This window comes from Lepidochelys olivacea (assembly GCF_965140295.1).
Source record: "Lepidochelys olivacea isolate rLepOli2 genome assembly, chromosome: 2".
NCBI classification, from domain to species: Eukaryota; Metazoa; Chordata; order Testudines; family Cheloniidae; genus Lepidochelys; species Lepidochelys olivacea.
In genome coordinates this window covers 232,394,296-232,420,902 of record NC_140412.1, presented here as the reverse complement: position 1 = coordinate 232,420,902, position 26,607 = coordinate 232,394,296, and the positions used below count along the sequence as shown (strand labels likewise).

Here is a 26,607-nt window from a genome sequence, read left to right as displayed (position 1 = left end):
AGCAGGGTAATTAAATATCACAAGAACATAACACTGCAAAAGTTATAACAGTGTTATATTGGCAGCAGTATGTGGGATTAAATCATTTTCTTTATACCATTGTGTTGCCACTAAAATTCTAGTGATTCAATATTCCTTAGTATAACATAAATTGCTCATGAATAATTATGTGCAACCAGATTTTAAAAGGGATTTAGGTGCCTAACTCCCATTGATTAAAAAAACAAATCTTACCTATAGTTTTAGTTGGCAACTTGTAATGTTGAAATGAATGGATTTTTTAATCACCTTCCCAGTAAACAACCTGTAGTTATACTTTAAAAAAATCTATCAGCTTATTTTGAGATTACTTAAAAGTGGACAGAATGGATTTTCATCTGTAAAACCTGTCACCTATGTGTGCAGTTGCTTGAATCCATGAACTGTATTACAAGATGCTTGCCTGCACAAAGTTGTGTAAATTTGGACCCATATCCCATAATGTGAACATGGTGTATTATACCTTTGGCTAATTAGGAATATAAGGATTGTCATACTAGAACAGACAGCAGTTCATTCATTTCAGCATCCTGTTATTAATCTGGATGCTGCACAGAGAGGCATAGAACTGTAGTATTACACAGAAGATGAAAATTCTTCCTGATGCCAGCTGGTCATCAGTTTACACCCTAATTTTAAACTTCTTGAGCAGTCAGTTTCACTAAATATATAGCAGTGACTTGAGTTAATCTCATTCTTGTAATGCTTGCTGTTACTTGACATTACTCTCGTTGGAAACGATAGCTCATGGCTGCAGCCATGAGCTGTATGTCCATCACAAGGTCTCACGATGGGAATTAAGTTACATATCGTGTCAGCCCTCTACAGTAAAGGGCTGACTCACAAATATCATAGTCCAAAATAATCAGTCCATAGGTCAAGTTTATAAAACGCAGCCACGTAGAATACTTCACATGTGAAAATCTCAGATTAACAAAACTGGAAAAAGAAGGGCTTAATTAGGGGGAAAAAATGCCAAATGGTTGGATTTTTAGGAAAAACAAACTAAACCACATGGATGGGTGAAACAGCTCAGATGGAACTGAGTTTTCTAACATAACCAGAGCTACCACAAAAAGGAAAGGAAAGAATTAATCATCTTGGGTTGCAGACCAGATCACATGGGGGATACTTTTGCTAAACTCATTTCCATGACGGAGCAGCAGCTGTTGCTTTTGTACAGATTCCACTCACCACGAATAGCATCACACTCTTATCAGAGATGGGAGAAAGTTGCATTGATCATAAAAACACTTGTCAGCGTGTAAAGAGATCGTTGAGTTGCATAAGGCTTTTTTAATGGAAAAATCAATGTATCTGGATTTAATTGGGTTGGATGTGACAACTCAGAATTCAATCTAGACTGCAAAACCAAACAGTGTCAGTTTTAGCCAGAATACAACATACAATGCTATATGTTATAAGAAGAGTGTGCCCTCAATTGAATTTTACCACACTTATAACCAAAAAAATAAAACAAACAAAAAACAGCTAAAAGACAGACGATTCAATTCTAATTACACTAATCTCTTGAACACATACTTTATAGATGTTTCAAACTGTAAATCTAATGAAAGGTCTCAGTTCCTAAAATATTCACAAAGCTTTTTACACACAATGTAGGTTTGAAAAATATAGTGTAGTCATGCCATTCTGCAGAGGAAATGTATGTCAGGGTGCAATCTGGGTAGACTCAAAAGACAGTTATAGTGATTGGTTTAGAATTACTGTACCTCTGGGTTTCTTGCTTGATTAGGCTGCTAATATACTGTCTTGTCTGCCTGGTTCTGTACTTCATTTCCTTTTCAGTTATTTTTTGCTACTTTGTATTTTTTTTAAAACGCCTTTAACCTGATAGACATTATATAAACAGGGGCCCAACTGTGCACTGATCACTCAGGCCCAACTCATTCTGAATAAAGAATGAAGGATTCTTCTCTTAGAGCACACCACTTCCCCCGTGCCTAACACCTAGTGCAAAGTCACATCACTCCTTTAAAGGTGCAAAGTGGACACTGGTCTTTGTAGAATAACCAAGCTGTGGTAAAGTATCAAGTGCAGTTAACCCTTCAGTCACTTAAATGCCTCTGCCGCATCAAATCCTCTTCTTTAAAAGCAGGAGTAACATCTCAGGTCTCTGTGTGGTGCTATCACATTGTGCACTTTACAAGCTTATACAAGCACAAGTTACTTATCATTATTATTATTTATTGGCACATTATTATTATTTACCAAAATGTGCTGGGTGCTGAACACACATTTCAGAATACGGAGTTGCTGCCTGGATGAAGTTTGAAACAATGTCCTCATGATTTCATGGCTACAGTGACCTGTGCGTCCGGACTTTTGGTCCGAATCAGCTGCCTGTTAATAGTGACCTAAAACAATTGCTGTCTAATGGTGGTTTGGTGCTGTATGTGAAGTGAGTTGGTAATCTCTGTCTCATTCATAATAGATAGGTTTCAGAGTAACAGCTGTGTTAGTCTGTATTCGCAAAAAGAAAAGCAGTATTTGTGGCCACCTTACAGACTAACCAATTTATTTGAGCATAAGCTTTCGTGAGCTACAGCTCACTTCATCGGATGTTGAAGTGAGCTGTAGCTCACGAAAGCTTATGCTCAAATAAATTGGTTAGTCTCTAAGGTGCCACAAGTATTGCTTTTCTTTATTCATAATAGATAGAACTCTAAATCAGAAAAGCCTCCACCATCACAGGCTACCTTTTTGGAAATCACAGCAGACAGGTCAAGGACTAATTAGGCCCTGGAGACTGAACTATCTAACTTTTCATCCCCAGGTCACAGTTGAGATACATGCAGAGGGCAGTGTGGGGAATCCTGAACTTATTAAGATCATTATTATTTGTATTACCATAGAGCTTAGGAACCCCAACCATGGACCAGAATCGCATTGTGTGTGGTGCTGTTCAAACAGAGAACAAAAAGGCTGCCTGCTTGCCTGCTGTTGTCATTTCATGATGGTACCTCATCTGTGTAGAAAAAGAAGATTCTAGAGCTGTCATTCTGGCATCTTTTGTCAGCTTATTTAATTAAAATAAGGGGGGAGGATTCTGTTCCTTAAATCCTGGCTGGGAAGCTGGAAGACAAGTGGGTGAAAGTTCATCTAAAGCCATCTAAAGCCTTAAGCCATCTAAAGCAGGTAGAAGGAAAAGTTTAGGAAGTAAGAGAAGTAGAATAACAATAAATAATACTTGACGCTACAGCCAGTCAAATTAACAGTAAAAATGTTTTGGAAAAAATACCAAAACATTTTTGCACAAATGCTCATAGAAATTTTAAAAATTTCAGTCAGCTTTATGTGACACCGAGGGTAGCACAATTCATCTCACATTTCTATAGTGCCTTCTATCTAAGAACCTCAGAGGGCTGTACAAACTGGAGTGAATTAAACCTCAATACCCAATGAAGTAAGATAATGAAATGTTATTATTCACACTTTAGAGGAGGAAACAGAAACAGAGTAGTTAGGTGAGGCCACACAGCAAGTTAGTGGCAAAGCCAGGATTAGAACAAAAATGTTCTTAGTTCAGAGCTCACTGCTGTGTCCAGGAGACCATGCTGTTTCCTAGTTATGGTGGAATGTTGATTAGTGGGGGTCTCCTCAGCAAAAGCCTCAGTCCATAAGTTTGCAGTGTTTAGCAGTGGGGTTGGGAAAGAGGGGCAGCCGTAAACAGAAAAAGGTCTGCAGTAAAGTAGGAGCATGAAGGAGATGAGGTGGCTTTTGAAGATGAAGCCTGGAGAAGAGAAACTGAGGGTGAGGGGAGTCTTATAATACAAAAATGACATGGACAAGGCAGAAGAGCAATAGGAGTTGACAATAAAGAGAGACCCTGGTAGCTAGTTGTCTCTCTCTCTCTCTGTGTGTGTGAGAGAGAGAGAGAGAGAGAGAGAATAACACTATAGAGAGGAGAGACGAGTGGCAGTAGAAAGAAAGAGAGAGAACAAGAAATCTAGAAAAGAGAAAGAGAGAAGGAGAGACTGGACTGTAGGAATGGAAAGGAGGGTTGAGAGAAGAGGAACAGAAAAGGCAAAGAGTGTTGCTAAGGTAACCCCAAGAGACCTGTCAGTGATCTGTGAGTCTGAGGGGTATTTTTCAAAGATTATGAGAAAGTGAATGTCTGGTTAAAGAGAACCTATGTAGCAGCATTATAGAAACAGCACTTCTTTATTTCAGCCATCCTTGCAATGTTTTTCCTTTCTCCTTTGATAATTATGGTGGAGTCATTTTATATTTTGGCATGCCAGCAAGAGATTGCTTTTATTTGCACAGCATCAGCAGCACATGAGGCACATGATAGATAGGGCCCAGGCTCTGAGGAGCTCACAGTCTCAATGAGTGTGGGTGTGGAGAGGGGAGAAGAGGACGGGGGAAGTGGTAAAAGCAGTGTGAATGGTGAAAGAGAAGAGAGCACACAGCTTAGTAGTTCCACAAATCTTGTTTGAATTCTTATTTGTCTATTATTTAAATAAATGAATAAAGATATTCAGTCTTTCTGAACTAATCCTTTTTGTTAGAAAAATGTTTCTATTCCATGCAGAGTAATTTTCACATAGAGGGGGATGCTTTGAAAACAAAAGTTCTTCAAAGTTTCGCAAATATTTTAGAAAACATTTAGGGCAAAATTCTGCTCTCTGAAGTACACACAGTGCCTGCTGGCTTCCAGGGGAGTTGGAGGTGTGCATCTGAGAATTGAATTTGGCCTTAGAAGTTTTGAGAAACCACAGATATCTCCTATGTCCTCCCATTTGAACATCAAGTAAAAGAAGACAGGTGTTTCTGAGCTGTTATGGATCCTGGGGCTCTGTAATTCAGTGATAACCACACAGTGTTGCATTTAAGATACTCTAAGCCATCAAGATGCATTTCACTGTTTCCAGTTTGAGGTCCACTAAGGTCAGCTTGTGGTGCAAAGCTAGGTTTTATGTTTATAGCTGCATATTTAAGGCAAACAGACTGAGAGGAGATTTAAAAGGTGAAACCACAGAAACTGGGGAGTTAGCTGTTGCTTTGTGGCACATTTTTGTCTGCTTTTGCACACAATAAAAGGCTTCACTTACGTTCTTGGCACTTTTTTCTTCCAGAAGAAACACAACACAGCGACTGTGATTTTGATCAGTAGGACAGCTAATGCAATGCTCAAGCCAGTCCAAATATCTGCAAAGTCAGACCAATGAAACAGATAAATAAGCACAGGGAAACACTAAAAGAATGGCTTGAGTGCTGTTAATGTCTTTTCACCTGACCTACCATTTTGAAGGGAAATGGAAGCTGAAGCTGGGGGAGGATTAACCTTGATGTGGCAACGATTTCCTTCCCATTCTTTTCCACATCTGTGAATAAGATAAAAAAAATAAATTTGTGAGAAAGGAGGGCCTGGGAATGCGTTTAAGCCGAGAATGTAGGGAACATGCTGAAGGATGATAGAAAGCACTGGAAATTACAGTTCAGGTAGTCCAAATGCTCTTGGGCATTTATAGCTGTGTTCAGAATGCATAACCTGCAGGATCAACATTTATGGACTGAAAAGGCAAATTATAAATACAAAAAAACAAACCAGGAAGGCTCATAAGCAGCCCCTACATTAGCTGCTCTGTCATCACTGTCCATCACCAAACAGCATTATTCTACACCAATACTTGCCCAGTGTGACTCATTCCCCTGTTATTCCTGTTTTCTTTGGGTCTAGTGAGAATAAGAAACATTTCTGAGTAGAGAGGCCAACCCCCGCAGTGGAGAGGAAGGCCTGGGAGCAGGGAAGGGAGAGAAAGAATCTGTGTTTCTTTTTCTTTCTTGCTATCTAATCATTTGTTATTTTATTCTTCTTTTCAAAATACAATCCTTAACCAAATGTCCACTGAAAAACTAACTAACCAAAATAAACCAGCCACTATAACCCTTCCAAATGACTGTAAAGTTGCTGATCTCTTCACTTTAAGGGGCTAGAGGTTCATTTGTGGAATCCATAGAGTACACTCTCAATCTCACCATATATGAATGCAATTGAGAGATAGAAAGAATCAGCTTAGTGCATTGGTTTCATTGACCTATGACTACATAAATCCAGAAGCATGTCTATAATCCCTATCTAGGATGGTCTAGAATCCTGGTAATTATGATGGCCTTTTGTCTTTTACAGATGCTTGGCTCCTTCTCTCCATGACCATTTTGTTTTAATATTTTAATTTTCAGCCAATAAACCACACAGAGACTGTTACATTGAGTTTTAAAATAAGGATAGGTAAATCTATATATTGTGTGAATTACACATATACAAACAATATTAAAAGAACATTATTAAGGTTGGAAAGTCAAGCACTCAAAGGTAGGAAATCCCAGAATTAAGGTTGCTTGTACAACCTTAAATTGGCCCCCTTGTGCCTGTGCATTATGATGCAGTCTTTAATTATATGATCACAACTCTTTTTGTTTCTATATAAAGGGGCTAGGGGGAAGAAAGAGATTTCAGAGATTTATGTAGTTTAAGGCCAGAAAGGACCACTAGGTCATTTAGTCTGACCTCCTACATATTACAGGCCATTACATTTCACCGTGTATTGAGCCCAACTTGTGTTTGACTGAAGCATATCTTCCAGAAAGATATCCAGTCTTGATCTGAAAAAATCAAGAGATGGAGAGTTCACTACTTTGTAGTTTGTTTCAAGCATCAATCACCCTCGCTGTTAAAAACTGTGCCTTATTTCTAATTTGAATTTGTCTGGTTTCAGCTTCCAGTCACTGGTTCTTGTTATGCTGTTTTACTAGATTAAAGAGCCTTTTTTGGCACTCAGTGTTTTCTCCCCATAAAAGTACTTATACACTGCAATCAAGTCATCGCTCAGTCTTCTTTCTGATAAACTAAACTGTTTGAGCTCTTTGCATCTTTCAACGTACCGTATTTTCTCCAGCCTTGCATCTTTTTTTTTTTTTGGTGTTCTCTTGTGCACCCCCTCATATTTTTCAACATTCTTTTAAAAATATGGACAGAAGTACTGGATACAGTAGGGCAGTATTGGTCTCACCAATGCCACATACAGAGGGACATTTGCCTCTCTAGTCTCCTGTTTACACATCCAAGGATCACATTAGCCCTTTCTGTCACAGCATGTTGAGATGCTTGTCCACTATAACTCCTAAATCCTCTTCAGAGTCATTACTTTCTGGTATACAGTACCCTGTTCTGTAGGAATGGCCTTGCCTTCCTTGTGGCTAGAGGTAAGACATTTTGTGAAACAAGAGAAGAATAGAAAGAGAGTTCACCTACTAGTCAAGACTTCCAGCCTTGGCTTCACTACTTAATTTACTTTTTCCCTTTTATCTGTTGGTAGGGAAAACTTAGTGTAGTATCAGCCACTAGAATAGAATGTAAATCCATCATACAAGCCCTGTTTGTAATCTGGAGATTCACCCAAATCCTTCTGAGGTTTGGCCCTTCATTAATTACAAATTGGCATTTCCCAAACAAGAAGTTGCAAATGTTATTTTCTCCCTCCTGCTGAGATACCTGCAGATTTCACTAAACCTGGAAATAAAATGGGATGGGCTGGGCTTCCCCTCCCAGTCAAAACCCAACCCAGCATATGTAGATGTAGCTTTTTCTGAATCCAAACTCTTTTCTGGATGGAGGGGAGGAAGGTGTACAAAATGTCTTTACAAAAGTTTGCCTACATTCATGTAGGGCCAGATTCTGATCCTTCTTCTCATGTTGAATAGCACCTTATACCACATATGCGCTCACTGACTTCAGTGAGACCATTTGTGGAGAGTGTACTCTCCAATTTGAATGGCGGGATCTGGTCCTTAATGATTAAAGAACGATGTTAAACATAGCTAGTCCATGAATTAAAAACAATTGCAAACAATATTTCTGTACAAGCCATACAGTGAAATCTCAATTATCCCAATCGAGTAGGGGACATTGGGAATGCTGAGATAACTGAGAGAATTTTCAAAATCAATAAATCAAATGGGCATGACCTTATTTAGGATAACAAGGAGCTTTGGGTGACTGAGATTCAGAAAAATGACACTACAGTTTGTCAGCAATCCACAGATGACATCCTGCATTACATCACTTTCATATCAGATGCAAAGAAATCTCTCAATATCCAGTGTCTGCCTGAGATCTGGCTGAGGTGGCACTGGTGGGGAGAGGGAAATTTGTCAGCTCTATAACATTGCCCTCAGATTGTTAAGGCAAACTTCAACCTTAGTGTACAACGGAATTTCTCACTGTTTTGTAATACCCGAATAGCCATTGCCACAAAAATTACCCTTTTTATATGGTGGCAAGAAGACTGCACCCCTTACTGACAGATTCAGATTTTGGCACAATGATCGAGGCATTCATGGCTCTTGGTTTGGTTACTGTGATTCTCTATTCCTAGGTATGAAATTGCTGATCTTGTAAAAGTTAAAATTGATCAAGAATACAACAGCTTGACTGCTCAACAACATAGGCTGTAGAGAGCATGACTCCAAGGTGTTTCACTGGCTCCCCAGTGAATTTCAGCTCAAACACAAGGACTTCTATTCTCCCAGACATTCCCAATTTACAGCTTTACACTGCATGATTAGCACAACAGCAGTGTTCAGTGGAACACAGAACTGTTGACCCTAAGAGTGAAACTCATGCATGCAGGAGACCGAACTTTATCTGAAATTAATTCATAAACCTGGAGCTCACTCCTGGAAGAGACCAAGGTGATCCTAAAACCATCAGCAGAACCAAAGGGAAAACCCTATTTCTTTGACCAAGCCTTCACACAGGAACTCAGTACTAAAAAAAACAACACAGGAAAATGAACTAAACAGAACCAACCAAACCCCTACAACTGAAAGGAGAGAGGGATTTATGTGTACATCTCTATGGACTTGATCCTCCATTGCCTTGCATAATCACTTACATCTTTGCAAAATGAGTGTAAAATGTCATCATTCTGATCTGGTGGTGATTTACACTCACTTTGCCCTCTGCACAGGTATATATGACTAGCAAAGGTGGAAGGCAGCAGAAAAATCAATCTCATGGTCTCTCTTCGTCCTGTTTTGTAAGTAAAAAAAAAATCTCCAAAAAAGATGTGCAAGGCAAGCTTCTGATTCAACAGCAAATTAGACTGTAAACTCTAAATTAGAATAAAAGAAAAGGAGTACTTGTGGCACCTTAGAGACTAACCAATTTATTTGAGCATAAATTATTGGTTAGTCTCTAAGGTGCCACAAGTACTCCTTTTCTTTTTGCGAATACAGACTAACACGGCTGTTACTCTGAAACCTGTCATTAAATTAGACTAGACTCTATCAGGGCAGGGAATATGTTTCCATGTGTGTTTGTAAGGCAAATTACAAAATAAGGTCCAATCCGGACTGTGGCCTTTGGGCATTATTGGAATAATACAAATAATAAATAACAGTAATCATAATATCAGGCAGATATATAAGGAAATGAAGGAAGATTTCTTAGCCTTCATTATATAGATATATGTAATCTTGGTATCTTACTGTCTTGAAGTGAACTTTAATTGCTCTAACAGCACCAGGTAGGTCTGTGCAGCTTGTGGTATAAAGCCAAGAGTCAGGTCACTTGAAGTCAAGTTAATGAAGGAGAACACTCCTAATTACCCTTCCCACTGCTGTGGTTACACCGTACTCACAGCACATTACTTTCAGTTGAAAGGCAGATGAGTTCCTTCCTTCAAAGTCACTATTGCTTTCCTCTTAAGATTTCGGTAACTGGGGATACACAAATTATGATGTGAAGGAGACACCCTCCAGGACAGAGGTCAAATATGCTCTCTGGGCAATGTGTTAAGTCTCCACCTCCACTCCTGCAGGGGTGGCAGGAGTTTTGAAGGCATTCCTTAAAAAAGCCTCTCCTACCCTGGAGCTATTCATTTTGTTTTGAAGACAGGCGATTGTAGAAGTCACTGAATAAATCCCTTGAGCCAGAAGTTCCACATTAAGAGCATACAATTAATTTGCTTGGACTAATTGCTTGCTGACTAATTAGCAGTAGCATATTTCAAAGAAGTGCTAGGTTTCTAAAAGCCATCCAACTCCTACCTGAACTAGGGAGATAACCATTCCTATCCATCCAGGCAAGGGGCATCCTCATAGTGAAAACAGGAAGAGGAAGAGAGAGAAACAGATAAACCAGCATTTAGAATCCTTCCATCCTAGTACACAATCCTAATCTATCCTGCCTGATAAAATGTCTTCTGCTATTAGCAAGTTCAGATGGGAGAGTCATCCTGGAGTGGGACGGTTTTAACTCTTCCAACTTTGCCCCTAGGATTTCCAACTCATTACTCCCTAATACCTATACTGGTAATGCTGTGGAATGAACTATAGCACTGCCTATGTTTCTGCACCCTGGGACTGTGGTCGTGGCTCGTTTAACTCAGGAAATAAGGAACAGACAAGATTTTTTCCTTCTAGATGTTCGTACAGGGCAGGTCTAATTTACCAGGAACATGTCTGGATGACACAGTGCTGCATCTCAGGTTACAGAACTTTACATTACATTAAGGACCGTACATGTAAAACTCAGAACAATTAGAACTAATGCAAATGCTTATTTCCAATGCCTTCAATTTGATTTAAATATCTCCACCTTGGATCTGATTCTCTACTTGTGCAGTCATTTGCACTTGTGCAAAGTGGATGTAAAATGCTACCTCCCTGATGTAATAGCATTATACACCACCTTTGCACAGGTGTAAATGACACCACCAGTGCAAGGCAGTGGAGAATCAGGCCCCTGACCTTCAAACGTAGAGGTGATAAGAGCTCCTCATTAGCTGAGAAGGAAAAACACACAGTGAGCTGTATTTTCAATGAAGGGCTTGATGTATTTGAATAACTGAATGCTGAAAGCTGCTGTTTTCCCTACAGCAATAGTTACTAACGTTCCATAATGAGGAAGCTGCATGGATGTCAAACAGTGTTCTGCAGTTCTCTTTTAGAATCCTGCAATCCTTTGTCAACCCATTTTATTGGCAATACCTCATTCAAGGGCTCTCCTGTTTAGAGTGGGATTTGATAAATGGAAAAACTACTTCTAATCACAAATAAATGCTTCAGCTAAAAGTATTAAATTTACCCTCCTCACGTGAAAGTGAACCTCTTAAATGCCAGATAAAATTTCAATAAAGTAATTTAAAAGGCAGATTAAATATCAGAAAACTTCCTATGATAAGCCAAATTACTAATCACTGCCAGGAACTTTTTGTGATAATGGAAATGCAGACAGAATAATCCCGTGTGTTTGTTTATTTCAGTCTATACAAATATATATAAAGGAGTGCCTAGCCAAAGCCCTAGGCACCCCAACACAAGTTATGGGAACCCAATATAATAATTGTTAGCTAACCTAATAACATTAAACAAAACTCAGTACCCTGCAGAACTCGCACAAACCTTCCCACCCTCCTGCCCCGCAGACTCAGACTTCCATCAAGCCCTTCCCTTACAGAATAGACAGAGAAAATAGATGGGATTGTGGACACAATATGCATATAAAAATGTAAAAATACCACCAGCACACCATAGGAAATCAAATTTCAACTTTTGTCTGATACAAGAAGCAACTCAATCTGCTTCTGACATACAGTCCTCAGTTAACTAATGGCAAGTACAGAGTTAACCATCCCTGCCCTTAAATCAGCATCAAGCCGCACCCTCTCCCCTCTTCTTCACTCCCAAGCCACAGAACTTTCAGTTAGCCGCTGGGCCAAACTAAACTTTTTCCCCCCACTGTGAGCCCTCTTGGCATCTCCTAATTTCACTTCCATTAGTCACAGAGAAAGCATGATGAGCCATGTCATGTATAAATTCAAAATGGCCCTAGAGCAAGCTAACGTAGTCAAACAATTGTTTCCTTTGCATGTGATCAGAATTAGGGAAAGGGGACAAGACATGGATGAGGATGAGCATTGACATTGCAAGATGTTCTTATTTTTAAAACTAAGATTTAAATTTTTAAATTTTTTTATTGACATTTTTGGACTGACAATGATTTTTTACTTTGGTTGTTGTATACGCCTGGGATACGCCTGCCTCCTAAACTTCACACTGCGCTAATCTCCCGACTGCTTCCTGATCACAAATTCACTATTGCTACATTTGTAATATGGGTATATGGTGATTATAATGTAGTGCCTACTGTGTGCAGGATGGGTGCTATAGCCATTCATGCCATTCAACATACTCCGGCCTGGGCAACGGCTAGTGGTGGGGCCAAGGTGTAAATGAAAGAAACAGTTTTGTTCTCTGGGAAACACAGAGACTTTAGTTATGCCCAGTTGCAGTGTAGCGACAGAGGGTTCCTTGCACTCCCACCCCTGTTTTCCCCGGGCATCCAGGGGATAATTGGGCATAGTCTAGACAATATTAAACATAAATTGGCAGTCCAGGCATCCAGGTTCCCAGACCCTTGCCAGCTCACCTGGCAGGGTGATGGGAAGCCAGGAACCCTGGAGGCACTGGGAGTCCCGGCTCCTGAGATTACAGCTCCTTGGCAGCTCAGGCTACTCATTTCTGTGGCTCCAAGGCAGCCGCCACGGAAAACTGCCTGGAGCTGAGGCTTCATTCCCGTTCATGGAAGGTTTCAAAGTTTCATTCCTAATCAGAACCAAACCCTCCGTGAACTGGATTTACCTTCCTCAGCTCAGCTCTAATTTTAAACGTAGAGTTGCATAAATATTAGCTGCCTATCTTCAGCTAGAACACAGTGGATCTGAATGTGATCAGTTACAGTGCTTTTAAACTGGAGTAACTCCATTTACTTTATTGGAATTACGCCTGCTTTAAACCAGCAGGATGCCCCCCGGATGAATATTTTTCTTTATATCTTATACCTTCCTAAAGGAATATACATATGTGCAAATTGCTTGTTTAATCATTTGCCTTAGTGGCTTTGTACATTATGATATGCACAGCAATCTCCATGGAGTATCACACAACCAGAGTGATGTGGATGTAGGAGAAAGTTACATTTCCTTAGCTCTTCAAAGAAACAGCTGCTAGTTTATGTAATCCTTAAATCCAAGTTAAAATATGTTGCACACACTGTATATTATGGCAGAATTTGGCCCAGTGAGGACTACAGAAATGAAATGGAACAATTCCCATAGGAGACGATCAGACTTGAAATCTATCATTTCAAACATGTACAATCATTTTAATGCTATCTTTTCTCACCTTCTTAAATAATGGTTCTTTTGTGTCTAGTGTTAGAGATTTTTCACTGTCATATAAAATAACACTGCTGGCTAAAAGCCAATAATGAGACACTACAGAAAATAACTCCTGGTTCTGAAGAAAAGAAAGGTTTATGCTAGGTTCAGTAAACAGGAAAATGACTGCCTCACCAGCTAAACCATTAAACAAAATAAAACTTACAAAATCTATTTTCCAGAAAAAATATTTGGTTTATTTTTTTTAATGTAAAGTGATTGTTTTTGATGCAATATTTCTTGGTGAAAAGAACATTTCGACACTATCACATTTAGAGGTCAAACCACCAAATAAGGCTTGTCGTTTCATCTAAACTGGTGTTGACATTAAAATGCAACACCACTGAAAAGAAACTGAGAGGCTGAAAGTGGTGTCATGGGTTAAACACACTGGCCATTAGCCACTAGAGATCAGAGTTCAAGGCTGGCTCAAGTCACAAGGGAATACCAATATCCAATGGCTTCATCCTAGCCCACAGTTTTTGCTTTTTACAAAAGTACCATGCCACAACGCAGGACAATAAATTAATCCTTGCTTAAGAGAAACTCTAGAGTAATAGCAGGAATGTTGTGAATTAAGCAGTGGGGCCCTTTGTCCAGCTGGATGGAGAAGGTGAATTGCTCCCTTTAACTGGAGGGATGGGGCTGTCCAGCAGGCTGGTAGCAAGGGGCATGGTGCCTCTTTAAGGTGCCCCTCCCTGAAAGAATTACCTGTTCCAGCTAAAGAAGCAGGAAGCAGTACAGGCAGACCGGATTGGCATGCGGGAGATGCTGCCTCCTTTCCCGCCAACTGACGAGAAGGGAAAAGGGACATATTTATTCTCAGGGCAGTTCAGGGAAAGCCCTCTTTAATCCGGACCGGGCTAGCAGCACCCACCCTCCCAGCCATGGAAGTAGTTAAAATATCAGGTTTCTTCATTATATGCGATGGCCATTACACTAGTCACTCCTTTCCTTGGGGGGCTGGGAAGGAATTTTCCCTCACTGCCAGAATGGCTGAGGCAGAGTGTGGTGTGTGGGAGGGGTTCACTACCACACAGCAAGTTAGGGATCTGATGGGGTAAGAAAATCGGGGTTAGGCTATCATGTCGCAACTCATTATGGAAGCTTGTGGTGGATGTCCAGTTCAGTTAATTCCATACGAATGGATACATATAAATATAAAACAGAACAGATGGGGATTAGAGATCAATAAAAAATCACTTCGATACAACTGATTGGTAAAGGATTTAAAGAAGACATCCTTTAAAGGAGCAGAAAAAGGGGGTTTAGGGCTCCTATGACTGGTATGGGACGTAGTCAACCACCCCTTCTTTACAGCCCACATTAACTTACCTACAAGTGGGAGTGGCAGGGTCCCAGCAGTGGGCTGGGTGGAACCAGGATGGAAAAGGGAAGGTCTGACAGCAGCCCCCACATCTCTAGAAATGTATATGGAATTACCTGCACTATTTTACCTGTCAGATACTCCCAGATATTTAAGAATAAAGCTGCAGCCTAATTAAAACTACATCCAATGTTTCCTGTCCTTCTGGCATTGTTGGACAATGTAGCTAGGGGTAGAGTTAAAAGACTGTACTAGTATAATAGGTCTCCATGCTACAATTGCGTAAAAAGGGTTTGACTCCCTTTTCTCAGTTTGCACTCCCCCCATCCCTTTTGCAAGGCTTTCCCTCTCTTTATATTCCCCCTTCTCTCTCTTCTCATTTCCTAGTTATAATTTTTGTAGGGTATTGAGTGTGGAATCTGAAAAAGGACTAATAGATGACAACAGAATCTCTGCATTGATCAAATTACGGCTAGGAGCCTGCCCAGTGTCTGACCATTGTATGTACTTAGTCAATCATAGTAAAAACGTCCTTCTCTGTGACAAGTGCCACCAAATTCACATACAGTTAAAATAAGAGAGAGAATTTGTAGAGGAAACAATGGGTTGCAAAGCTGCACCTGAATGCAGAAGGTACAAACACTGTAGCTTTAAGACAAATCTGGTGGCTTCAGAGAAGAAAGCTTTTGCTTAATGATCATTTTTTTGCTAGAACAGATGGGGATTAGAGATCAATAAAAAAATCCAATAAAATACCTAAATATATTTACACTGGCTAGATTTTACCATGATCATCTTCCTTTTACTGTTTTGCTCTTATTTGTTTTTATGTCTGTTTATTCATATTCCCCTTTATCCCTCCATGGTCTCTTGTTGCATTCTTTCTTGATTTAAAACAAACAAATCTATTGTCATGTTAATTTCATTATGATTTACTCTCTGTGTTTTTTCTTATCTGTAATTCTAGTGTTACTTGTCTCTTGGTTATATTTTCATGTCTGTTTGAGCATTTCCACATTGGGATGCTATAACCTCTTTTGGACTTTTGTCTCTTTTTTTCCTTTCATTTTAAGCTGTTGTGGTTCTGCAGCTGAATTGAAAGCATCTTATTTTACAAGCTGGAGTTTGTTGACATGAATAAACCGGATTCCGCAATAAACGCTGGTCTTATTACTGTGCAATAATCAGAGAGAGTCTGCGGCACTGCATTATTTAGACATGACTGAACTATCAGTTCTATAGTGATAGGAAAGGGACATTTATCCCAGTCAAAGCCAGTCTGCTTTCAATAGTTGTTTACCCTCTGAATATCTTTCAAATGAATAAAGAAAAGGAGTACTTGTGGCACCTTAGAGACTAACCAATTTATTTGAGCATGAGCTTTCGTGAGCTACAGCTCACTTCATCGGATGCTTGGTTAGTCTCTAAGGTGCCACAAGTACTCCTTTTCTTTTTGCGAATACAGACTAACACGGCTGTTACTCTGAAACCTTTCAAATGAATGAATCTGCAAAGCCCTGATAAATTAAAGTCAGTCATTTAAAAGGCTTGAGCAATGACTATGTTTCATTGTATGTATTATGCCACACATCTTTGTTAAAAAAAAAATCTGTGATAAAATTTATTTTCCCTTTTTAAAAAAAATCTTGGTCTGGTCTTCTTATCAGTTAAAATGGCCTGCTTTAATCTGAGCCTGCCAGCATAGGACATTACTCCTGCCAGGTGGGTTGCAGTACATATTGGAGATTCTAAATCACTTTGTTATTCCCAGACAATCATAACTTCATCTGCTCCCACTGGATACAACATTACACAATAATATCTAACACAGCCTCTTCTTAACATTTTACAAGTCAGGTGCACAACTGTAGCACCAGAGTGCATCAAAATTATGAAATGAATTCTTTCAAAACTTTTCTTTTTCATGTTTCAGTTGTATGCTTCCAGGAATGAAAAGCAGCAGCTCTGCACTATCGAACTTCCACATTATACGGAAACAGTGGTTTACCTTCCATCTGAAGCATTCATTTCCTAGCAAAGGCAGCACAGTAAATTGTTGGCATCATAGGCATCAACTCCATCAGTGCTCTGGGGCTCAAACACCCACCGAAAAAAAATAGGGGGTGCTCACCACCTGCAGGGCCGGATTAATCTTTTGTGGGCCACGCCCCCTGCTCTGCCTATGCTCCGCCCTGAGGCCTTGCTCTGCCTCTTCCCCCTCCCCGAGGCCCCACCTACCACTCTGCCCTGAGACCCTGCCCCCGCTTGGCCTCTTCCCCCTACGGTCCTGCCTACACTCCACCCTGAGGCCCCACCCCTGCTAGCCTCTTCTCCCTGAGACCCCCACCTGCCACTTAGAGGGGAGGGAGTGGAGAGAAGCACCCACTGGCACAAACAAAAGTCAGCGGCTGTGGTTGGTATACTCCACATGTAAAACAATAATATCATGACGACGTCCCCACATGGATTGTAGTTGTCCTCTTTTGATACCCACAAATGAATCCCATCGCAATTAGGGGAATTCTCGCTCCCATTTCCAGAAATATAGCTTAAATGATAAGATATTTAGCGGACTCTAGGACACTATATAAATAATTACATAAAAAAGTCCTGACATGAGAAGAATGTAATGAAGGTTGCATAGTCAAGCCCTCAAATGTTAGGATATAGCAGAATTAAGGATGCCTGTGCACCTATAATTCAGGCTTCTTTTGCACAGGAATTAAGAGAATGTCTTTAATTACAGAACCCCCATGCTACTATTTCCTCCAACACTGGGAATGTTACCTCTGGCATTTCCTCATGCCCGAGTACTGGAATTGGTTAGTCTCTAAGGTGCCACAAGTACTCCTTTTCTTTTTGCGAATACAGACTAACATGGCTGCTACTCTGCAACCTTAAAATAGTCTTTGGTAGGCAACTTCCTATTTTTTTTAAAAGGAAAAGGAAAAACCAGATTTTATTCTGAACAGGGTAACAACTCCTCCATCATCACCAGGGTTTAAACCCTGCAACTTCAGCACTGGGAATGACCACATAAGCTGGCAGTACAAAAAGAATGAAACGTTAGCCTCCATCCACATTCCTGAAACTTACTGAACAAATTACATGGCCTGGAAGCTGCTTGTCTGCCAGAGTTCAATGGTGGGTTGAATGGTTTACTTCATGCCACTCTGCTGCAACTAAATCCTGCATGTCCTCCTTAGTGCCCAGCACTCCCTGAGTATAAAGTGGCACCCTTTCAAATAGCCACAACACTTCTCCACTCTATAAGCTAGATCCTCAGTTGCAGCCTACGAACACTTGGTGCAGGTGAGGAAGCAGGAGTCCAAAAGTGTCCATTGCTCTCCCCCGATCCTGGCATCACTCTGCAATAGGCCAGTCACTGGTGCAAATTGAAGCTGCAACACCTGGCAAGAGCCCTAGGGCTAGAAATGGCACCCAAGGATCTTTAGGGCACATGGAACCCTGCTCTTGTTCCCTTCCTCTGGCCATGGCCCTAAGCCGCCTGTTGGGAGAGGGTGGCATGGAGCCACAACAGGGGTTCTAGATCACCCGAGGATCTCTGGAGGCTTGATCCACAGTGTTTAGGGCTTTTGTGCACCAACTGAGTGAGGCCCAGAATCAGAATCTATTTCTTTTTAAGTTGTGTAAATCTCACCAGTCAGGTCTTTTCATTCACCTATTTTTCCCAAATACAAAGACACTGACGTTTTTCATCTATCTGAAACATAAAACATAAGTTATCACTGCAGAGCTGCGGTGGATGGTGCCCACTACGACACGAACATAAAGAGAACTATAAAGTAGGAACTTTGCCTCACCCTTCTATTCCACACAACAAACAGTCATAACCAAACAAATGATACACCATTTCACAATGCTTCTCACAGAGTTAGGGTGCCGAGACAGAAATACTGCAACTAATACTTTGCATTCTTGACAAGGAAAGAAAATCATAATGATCCTATTAGCATATAACGTTGAGAAGCATCCTGGAAAGCACTCACAAAAATTATTTGAATTAGTCAGTTCAGTGGCTTATATAGGAGAATGCAGTGATGGGAACATATGACAGCTTCTCTTCTGACACAAACACTGCATCCTGAAAAGATGTTTCCTTTTTTTTTTTTTTTTTTTTTTTTTTTTATTACTAGACAGACTTTTTCCTACCAGTTGTAGTGAATCTGTTCATATGGAAACCAGACTGACCTCAAGTTTCTCCTGTTTTCTAAGGCATAACTAAGGTCTTTTATAAAATTGTCAATTTTTTCTGTCCATAAATGCTACCTCTGTCCTCCAAGATGCACTGGTTTCTACAGATTTTACAGCCCACTGTTTCATCTATCAGCTCTCCAACTTTTGCATCTTTGTTACTTATATTGTGGCAGTACCGCAAAGCCACAATCAGGATGAGGGTCTGTACACCTAGAAGAAAGAATGGTTCCTCCCTCACAGGATTCAGAGTATAAAAAGACAGATATTGAGTAGAAAGGAGGGAGATAAATTATATAAACAAAATGGTAAGGATGATGATAGGCATATGCCACGTTAGTTCCTGTGTTGCCAACTCTTGCAATTCTATCACTCATGACATTTGGTTTGTTTTTAAAGCCCTAACTCCTGGAGTCATGTGAATATGTGAGAATCTCAGCTTTCATTTAAAAAAAAAGGGCAAGTTTCTAGCCCTTATGGCTGCAGGAAAAAAAGCTTAAAACATGACCCAAGTACATTCTAAAGATTCAAAAGCAAGAATTTAAATAAAAAGAATGCAAAAAGTCAATGTCATGATTTTTCAGGGCCTGATTTATGATGTTTGCACATTTGCAGTTGGTAATACTATAGTTCCTTTTTAAGATATAGATATAAACTTATCCCTAACTTATTTTCTAGTTTTGAAAGGCCCTATTTACCTGCAAGTACACATGTGCCAGTGGATCAACACCATTAAAAAATAAGATTAAAAATACTAAATTCCCCTGTTATGCCAAATTCTCCTCTGACCCATAACCCCATCTCAGGCTCATTGAGAGAGTAACACCTAGTCCTACTTTAAGGGTTTTCTGGGTCTCTCTATTTCATTTTTGTCAGCTGAAATGATACTCCAGATTCCAGAGGGAGGGACTCAGGATTGTGAAGGTGCAACTCTGTGTCTGTCTCTGGCCTTCTGGAGGTCTGGCTTCATGTCTCAGGAGCTGGTTGAGGCTCCTACCCCATGGGTCTTTCCTCAGGAGTCCCTGGGGCTTAAATTCAGGCTCGGAGGAGTGGGTGGAAATGGAGAAACCCTCTCTGATTCCTTCCCTCCTACTCCCACTGCTGCTCTGGCTGCAGCCAAAAAAATCTCTTATCTCTTGGGGGGTCAGGACTCTGTTCCCTCATATGACAGTCCTTGAGGGGCTGGGCTAGTGAGGCCTAGTGGAGTTGGGTAGGAAGGAAAGGGGTTAATCCTAGCCTGTAGCTTTAAAAAGAGAAGTGCATTTTCAATGGCAAGCAGTTTTTCATTAATGTACTTCTTGAAGTTGTTGTGCAGTGATCACTGGGCACTGTTAAGCTGTCACCACATGATAATGTTTATTTATTTGCAGTTTCTCATAACTCTTTAAAACTAGGTGCTTTTGTTTTTTAAACCTTACTCTAATCAGGATAAACTTTAGTGCTATTAAGTACCGTACTTCAAAAGTTTCAACTATTCTCCTAAAGAGACTAAAGCAACTTTATATTGTATGAATACCTTTAATTGGCAGCGGAGGTTAACCGTAGGACAGGAAGTCATGTGCCAGAGTAGACTATGGAATGGTTCACCATAGCTATTTATTGTAAATCTCACAGAGCTGGTCTGTGCCAGAGCAGTACATTCTCACATGCTCCAGAGGAAATGCTAATCCACAGGCCTGTTTGTAAATGACAAATAAAAAAACCAGCTGCTTGTGTACTTTATGGCATTGGCAGCTGGTACCCAAATAAGTAGTGGGATTGGAGGTGAATATCTGCAACCTGCCCCTCTATCCTGCAAGCTGATCATATTTTCAAAGTGAAAAAGCTGAGGTCAAGGGGATCACAGAGAACTATGTTGGCAATGGATGAAGGAGCTTGGCAGTAGATGAGGGAATTAAAAGGAATGCCTGCTTCCCTCTCACACTTTTCAGATCAAAGAACTGGGACACTTTTCTGTAAAAGGCAGGGTGGGAGAAAACAGTTTCTTTCTCGGTCATCCCTTTACTGTTCTCGCCTGATCTCACATTCTCCCCCTTCAATCTCTGTCTTACCTTAACACACCATTTTTCCTACACCCTCTAATTGACTCTCCCACCTTCCCATCCCCCCTCCCAACTAAGAACTTCCTAAACCTTCTTAGCTTCCTCAAACGCCTCACCAGGTCAGAAACATACCACATTCCTCCCTCAGGAGGAAGAATCCACCTCTTCCTACCTAGCCTCTCTACTGCTCAGAACCATGTCCCTCAGTTCTGAATCCTCCACTACACACCCCTCGGACTCAGAATCTTTTCTCCTCCGAGCTGAGCTGAGCCAGAATGAGGTAGGGACATAAACTGCACTTTACTCACTTGATGAAGGGATTAAATAGCTGAATTATAGGGCAGTGAATTACTTCCTTTTGGAAACAAAGAGGGGTCTGGAAAAGAATTGTAACTCAGGTCTGACTCATAAACAGGCTGAGCCTAAAGTTTCATTCAAGCCCTAACATTATATATTCATTTACTTGTTATCTTGAGAAATGCAGTTGGAAACCTACTCTAATCATATATTGGTTAAACCTACAGTTAAATGCAGTTGGAAACCTATTCTAATCATAATTGGCTTTGCACATTTTCCCACTACTTATCCCATTTTTAGTAAGTGAAAACAACCATCATTATTATGAACTAGTGAAGATTTGGAGGGCCATACAGCATACATATCCCAACGTTTGATACCATAATATTCCATGATCATATACAATTCTTGCAGTTCAAGTAACAGCACACACGCATCAACTCACAATCTTTTGCGCTAGAAACACAGGCCTCTACCACTGAAGTTTAGAAGAATCTCCATTTGCTTTCCATGGCATTAGGGCTTATACACGTGAGTTGCATCATATATGCATTTAACTTACGCGAATTCAACTATACGCGCTCAGAAAAAAAGAAAAATAACAAGATACCTGTAAATAGTAAATTGTGGAATTTCTATATAAGATCCCACTAACAACCGGAAATGAAAAAAGAAAGCAAAAAATTACAAACAAAACCAAAAAAAGTTAAATCAATTGTTTCAAAATCTAATTCAACTAGGTCTAAATTTGGGGTGATTGATCTGATCACTATTTTATTTGAACCAGTTCAATCCCTTATAAGAAGACATCTGGCAAACACTGGATTAGAACAAAGACATTTCATGCTGGAGCTGATCCATTTATTAGTAAGAGCAAACTGTACTGCTGAGCAACTGAGATTACACCTTTATGTTCAATTTCATCAGAGTGGAAATAAGTCAGTTATATTAAAAGTTATGAAAATTATAGGAGGACAACAATTCAAACAGAGACCATTTCAGAGGAATTATTAGAATGAGATTAGGCTTGAAACAGTCAGTATTACTGAAATGACAGCTATAAATCAACTGGTGATCCCACACATATAAGGTCAGAATTTATGGCAGACCACAAGATGGAGAAGGAAAAAATACAAGGTCAAATCCTGCTTTTAAGAAACGTAGCCATTCAAATAATATGATGTGACGGTTTCATTATTCAAGGGACTGTCTTCCTTCTGGCTTTTCTTCACTACCGAGGTAAATTGACCTAAATTATGCTACTCCAGCTATGTGAATAATGTAGCTGGAGTTGACGTATCTTAGGTCAACTTACCCCGGTGTCTTCACTGCACTCTGTCGACAGGAGATGCTCTCCCATTGACTTCCCTTACTCTTTTCGGGGATCTGGAGTACTGGAGTCGACCAGAGTACAGCGTCGATCTCCCTGGTAGTGAAGACAAGCGCTTATTTTTGATCACTTGGGGATTTAAGCTTTAGAATCATAGGAGAAGGGACCTTGAGAGGTCTTCTAGTCCAGTCCTCTGTCTTCTAGTCCAGTCCTGTGCAGGACTAAGTATTATTTAGACGATTCCTGACAGGTGTTTGTCTTATCCTGCTCTTAAAGAGCTCCAATGATGGAGATTTCACAACCTCCCTAAGCAATTTAATCCAGTGTTTAACCACCCTGAGAGTTAGGAAGTTTTTCCTAACATCCAACCTAAACTGCCCTTGCTGCAGTTTAAGCCCATTGCTTCTTGTTCTATCCTGAGATGTTAAGGGGAACAATTTTTCTCCCTCCTCCTTGCAACAACCTTCTATGTACTTGAAAACTGTTATCATGTCCCCTCTCAGTCTTCTCTTCTCTGTACTAAACAAACCAATTTTTTTCAATCTTCCCTCATATATCATATTTTCTAGAGCCTTAATAATTTTGTTGCTCTTCTCTGGACTTCCTCCAATTTGTTCACATCTATCCTGAAATGTGGCATCCAGACTTGGACACAATACTCCAGTTGAGGCCTAATCAACATGGCGTAGAGCAGAAGAATTACTCCTTGTGTCGTGCTTACAACACTCCTTTTAATATATCCCAGAATGATGTTGCTTTTTTTTGCAACAGTGTTACACTCTTGACTCGTATTTAGCTTGTGATCCACTATGACCGCCAGATCCCTTTCCACAGTACTCCTTCCTAGGCAGTCATTTCCCATTTTGTATGTTGTAACTGATTGTTCCTTCCTAAGTGGAGTACTTTGCATTTTCCTTTCTGAATTTCATCCTATTTACTTCAGACCATATCTCCAGTTTGTTCAGAGCATTCTGAATTTTAATCCTATCCTCCAAAACACTTGCAACCTCTCCCAGCTTGGTATCCTATACAAACTTTATAAGTATACACTCTATTCCATTATCTAAATAATTGATGAAGATATTGATCAGAACCGGACCCAGAACCTATCCCTGCAGGACCCCACTTGATATGCTCTCCAGCCTATGAATTCTCTCGGAATGGTTTTCTAACCAGTTATGCACCCACCTTATAATGGCTCCATCTAGGTTGTATTTCCCTAGTTTGTTTATGAGAAAGTCATGTGAGACAGTATCAAAAGCCTTACTAAAGTCAAGAAATACCATAGCTACCACTTCCCCCCATCCACAAGCCTTGTTACACTGGCAAAGAAAGCTATTAGGTTGGTTTAATATGATTTGTTCTTGACAAATCCATGCTGAATGTTACTTATCACCTTATTATCTTCTAGGTATCTGCAAATTGATTGCTTAATTATTTGCTCCATTATCTTTCCAGGTACTGAAGTTAAAATGATTGGTCTGTAATCCCCCTTTTGCCCTTTTCCTGTCCTCTGAAATCTCACCCGTTTTCCATGACTTTTCAAAGATAATCACTAATGGCTCAGATATCTCCTCAGTCAGCTCCTTGAGTATTCTAGGATGTATTTCATCAGGCCCTGGTGACTCGAAAACATCTAATTTGTCTAAGAATTTTTAACTTGTTCTTTCCCTATTTTAGCCTCTGATCCTACCTCATTTTCACTGGCATTCGTTAAGTTAGATGTCCAATTGCTACTAAACTTTTTGGTGTAAACTGAAACAAAAAAGTCATTTAGGACTTTTGCCATTTCCAGATTTTCTGTTATTGTTTTCCCCCCCTCACTGAGTAACAGGCCAACCCTATCCTTGGTCTTCCAAGGATAGGCATCTGTGTGCCTTGTTCAGCCAATAAACTACAAGGCCAAAAGTGCAAAGAGAAATCCAATATTCCATTTAAAAAAACCCCAAAACAAATAAACCTTCAACCGTTCCACTGCTAAGTCAGCTAAATGCAAGGTTCTATATCAACATGAAGATCTTTGGTAGCAGATTTACACAATATTCTGCCTCACTTATGTTCTGGACTTTGGTGTGCTGGCTTTTTGCTCTGGACTTGTCTTAGCAGGCTTTTAATGAACAAGGAGTGAACAGCACAGTTTATTTAGCCAATGACCTGTTTTGTGAAGTAAAAGTTGAACTGGTATTTTTCTACGTGTTATTCATCACAACATTCACCTGCTTTTTTGTTAAGCTAGGTTTGCAGATGGAGCTATGCTTATTTACACCAGGTGAAGATTTGGCCCATAATTTTTATGACACTACAATAATTTACATACATCATACAGTTTGATCACAAGTTAACACCATAACAACTGCTACTTCAGTCGGTCACTTCTAGTGTAAGCCTATTACTGGAATTATCTTTCTACCTGAATTATACAGTTAACTCACCAGGCTATGCAAAATGGTTGTCCAATAATACCTAAAGGTATACAACGTTAAGTGGGGTGACAAACAACAATAAGGGTTTCAGCTTATAAAGTATGCACTTGATTAGCAATATAGAAACACTGCATCAAACTATGGAATAAAGCTGTAAATCCAAAATAGAAGATTTCAGTAGGATCAGTATGTGGCCTAAAACATATAAATCCAAGAGATAACAACTGTTCCAATAGACTGTTTTGATGTCATATAGTGACTGGAACTAGAAATTGGGGGGTGGGGGGGAACGGACGGACTGAAAGGTGTAGGTCAAATTTTGGTGCCTCAGTTTTTGGATGGCCAAATCAATGCATTTAGGGCTTGATTTTCAGTCACTGAACAACTGCTGCTCCTACTTAACTTGTCTCAAGCTGACTGCCCAAAATCTGAGGAACGTCAGTTCATGAAGAGTTTTGAAAATGTAGCCCCTAATGTATACATTTTTCACCTTCATAGAAGTTAAAAATGGAAAAAAATATGTTAGTGCATCCAGTCCGCCTCCCTGCTGATGGAAGAAACTGTAAAACTGCATCTCTATTCTCTCAGATAAGGATAGCTTCTGTATGTTTTCAACCATTTTTAAAATTTTACTAAATATGTTCTAAAATCTTGGCTCTGAGGAATAGCTTAGCCGGAAAGCTGTATCTTTGAAACCTAAAGTATAGAAAAGGAAACATTTTGCTCTGAACACAGATCTTAACTATTTCTTCCTTCCTGATAGGGTGGGAGGTGAAAGAGGATAAGCAGTTTTCATATTTGGCATTTTTCTGATTGAGCTACTACACAAATGTACCTATGTCTGGGTATAATTATATTAACTGAGCATTTGACTCCTATCAAGACCACAGTAGCATTACTTATTTATTTAATTATTTTTCCCCCCAAGAAACAAATGTTGGGAACTCTCTTTCCATGAGGTTTCAATAAAAAACAGCCTTCCTATTGCTCTGGTCACCCACATGGCAAAAAGGAAGTTAAACTGTTTGCTGACATGTCTCTTATGGTTTGGACCTGAGCCTTCTTTCATGAGCCTGTTGCCAAAAGCTTGACTTGCACAGAGAATATTGTGTGGGTTGTGACTTCACTGGGAACTGAGACCCAGGAATGGGCCAAATATGCTGTGGAGGCTGCACACTGGCCATATCTGTGGTGATTAGGAAAGCATTACTGGTTCCACACTTTGAAAGCTGCAGCAGATGTACTTATTTTGTGGTGACTGCAACTCCAGCCCCTAAACCCTGGCTTAGCTAATCACAAGGAAGGTAAGTAAATGGACTATTTTCTCATGACATTTCATAAACACAGGGTTTCAAAATGAATGTAGATGGAAGGGCCATTTTGAGTCCAATAACCGCTCCCCGAGCTGAACCCCTTGTGATATGCATATAATTGTGGTTTGCCTGAACTGGAGGAAAGTTCAGGATAATAATTTTGAAAGACTGGCATTGTTTAGATAGTATCTATATCAATACTACCTATATCTATATCAATTCCTGTCTCACCCTTGAGCCACTTGAGAAGCTACATGGAACCAGGTACACAACCGCTTGGCCATCTAGTTTTACTGTGTATTGATAAACTCACTGATGGTCGATAATGACATTAGTAAGTTCCGTACACTGACCTAGATCCAGATGTC

At 40.0% G+C, this 26,607-nt stretch overlaps 1 protein-coding gene across 1 annotated transcript in view; it reads right to left on the bottom strand.

Annotated features, from left to right (window-relative positions):
- The window catches only part of MALRD1 (MAM and LDL receptor class A domain containing 1), a gene marked incomplete at both ends in the record, with an annotated part of 444,317 nt that overhangs the window by 4,532 nt on the left and 413,178 nt on the right, over positions 1-26,607 (bottom strand). The window contains 2 exons of the mRNA XM_084621129.1: positions 5,118-5,214; positions 5,308-5,390. Of these exons, the coding sequence (XP_084477255.1) occupies positions 5,118-5,214; positions 5,308-5,390 (180 nt within the window). The remainder of the gene's footprint in view (positions 1-5,117; positions 5,215-5,307; positions 5,391-26,607) is intronic.